Source organism: Ambystoma mexicanum, chromosome 8 (assembly GCF_040938575.1).
Source record: "Ambystoma mexicanum isolate Mex_15411 chromosome 8, UKY_AmexF1_1, whole genome shotgun sequence".
In the NCBI taxonomy this organism is placed as follows: Eukaryota; Metazoa; Chordata; class Amphibia; order Caudata; family Ambystomatidae; genus Ambystoma; species Ambystoma mexicanum.
In genome coordinates this window covers 320,961,147-320,963,335 of record NC_090929.1, presented here as the reverse complement: position 1 = coordinate 320,963,335, position 2,189 = coordinate 320,961,147, and the positions used below count along the sequence as shown (strand labels likewise).

General features: G+C 44.7%; 1 protein-coding gene across 1 annotated transcript; it reads right to left on the bottom strand.

Moving 5' to 3' along the window:
• Positions 1-304: 304 nt before the first annotated feature.
• On the bottom strand, positions 305-1,540 carry LOC138471554 (trichohyalin-like). Its single transcript, XM_069609219.1, has one exon. It carries the CDS (start codon positions 1,538-1,540, stop codon positions 305-307), a length of 1,236 nt encoding a protein of 411 aa, XP_069465320.1.
• Between the last annotated feature and the right edge of the window lie 649 nt (positions 1,541-2,189).

The following is a 2,189-nucleotide window of genomic DNA, read 5'->3' as shown; positions in this document are numbered from 1 at the left end:
CATCTTGTTTCCTGAGCTCCTTCCCCTTTCTCATGTGTTCTTCTGTTTCAGCATCTTGGTTCCAGAGCTCCCTCCTCTTTCTCACTTCTTCTGTTTCACCATCTTGGTTCCTGTGCTCCCTCCTCTTCCTCATTTGTTCTTCTATTTCCGCACTTTGTTTCCTGAGCTTCCTCCTCTTCCTCACATGTTTTTCTGTTTCAGTCTCTTGGTTCATGAGCTCCCGTCTCTTACTCACTTCTTCTGTTTCAGCATCTTGTTTCCTGAGCTTCCTCCTCTTTCTCACATGTTTTTCTGTTTCAGCATCTTATTTCCTGAGTCGCCTCCCCTTTCTCATGTGTTCTTCTGTTTCAGTATGTTGTTTCCTGTGCTCCCTTCTATTTCTCACTTGTTCTGGTTCAGCATCTTGGTGACTGTGCTCCCTCCCCTTTCTCATTTGGTCTTCTGTTTCAACATCTTGGTTTCTGTGCTCCCTCCTCTTTCTCACTTGTTCTTCTGTTTCAGCATCTTGGTTCCTGTGCTTCCTCCTCTTTCTCACTTGTTCTTCTGTTTCAGCATCTTGGTTCCTGTGCTCCCTCCCCTTTCTCACTTCTTCTGTTTCAGCATCTTGGTTCATGAGCTCCCTTCTCTTACTCACTTCTTCTGTTTCACCGTCTTGGTTCCTGTGCTCCCTCCTCTTCCTCATTTGTTCTTCTATTTCCACACTTTGTTTCCTGAGCTTCCTCCTCTTCCTCACATGTTTTTCTGTTTCAGTCTCTTGGTTCCTGTGCTCCCTCCCCTTTCTCACTTCTTCTGTTTCAGCATCTTGGTTCCAGAGCTCCCTCCTCTTTCTCATTTGTTCTTCTGTTTCTGCACCTTGTTTCCTGAGCTTCCTCCTCTTTCTCGCATGTTTTTCTGTTTCAGCATCTTGTTTCCTGAGTTGCCTCCCCTTTCTCACGTGTTCTTCTGTTTCAGTATATTGGTTCCCTTGCTCCCTACTCTTCCTCATTTGTTCTTCTATTTCCACACTTTGTTTCCTGAGCTTCCTCCTCTTCCTCACATGTTTTTCTGTTTCAGTCTCTTGGTTCATGAGCTCCCTTCTCTTACTCACTTCTTCTGTTTCAGGATCTTGTTTCCTGAGTCGCCTCCTCTTTCTCACGTGTTCTTCTGTTTCAGTATGTTGTTTCCTGTGCTCCCTTCTATTTCTCACTTGTTCTGTTTCAGCATCTTGGTGACTGTGCTCCCTCCCCTTTCTCATTTGTTCTTCTGTTTCAACATATTGGTTCCTGTGCTCCCTCCTCTTTCTCACTTGTTCTTCTGTTTCAGCATCTTGGTTCCTGTGCTCCTTCCTCTTTCTCATTTGTTCTTCTGTTTCAACATCTTGGTTCCTGTGCTCCCTCCTCCTTCTCACTTGTTCTGTTTCAGCATCTTGGTGACTGTGCTCCCTCCCCTTTCTCATTTGTTCTTCTGTTTCAACATCTTGGTTCCTGTGCTCCCTCCTCTTTCTCAATTGTTCTTCTGTTTCAGCACCTTGGTTCCTGTGCTCCCTCCTCCTCCTCCTCATTTGTTATTCTGCTTCAGCATCTTGTTTCATGAGCTCCCTCCACTTTCTCATGTGTTCTGTTTTCACATCGTGTTTTCTGAGCTCCATGCTCCTCCTCTTTCTCAATTCTTCTTCTGTTTCAGCATCATGTTCCCTGAGCTTCCTTCTCTTTCTCACTTCTTCTTCTGTTTCAGCAACTTGTTTCTTGTGCTCTCTTCCCTCGCTTCCTATGCAGCTTCCTTTAATTGTTGTGCCATTTCCATTCCTTCTTTCTCTTCCTCATGCACCCTCCTTGTCCATTACCACAATACTTAGCTATTTTTTTTACCTCTCCAAAGACACGCGCTTTTGGAGGGAATTTGCCAGAGGCTATGGTGCATTGCCATTGACATCCATAAGATACTTACCGTAAACACCCTTTTGCCCCATTTTTCCAAAATTGTCCTCTTGGGTATGAGAGAGATCCCTAACAGACACCACCCCTCCAAGATGTTTGGTCCCAGCATTGAGAATGTTAAGCGCGATTTGAGATGAGTCTGTGTCTGACCCAAATAACGAAGTGAAAGTCACCAGGGTAGAGGGTAAAGTACTTTTTGAACTGATTCCATCTTTACATGAACAGATAATTGACATCTCCTTAAGAGAGGCGGTCCAGAATTAGGAGGGCTAC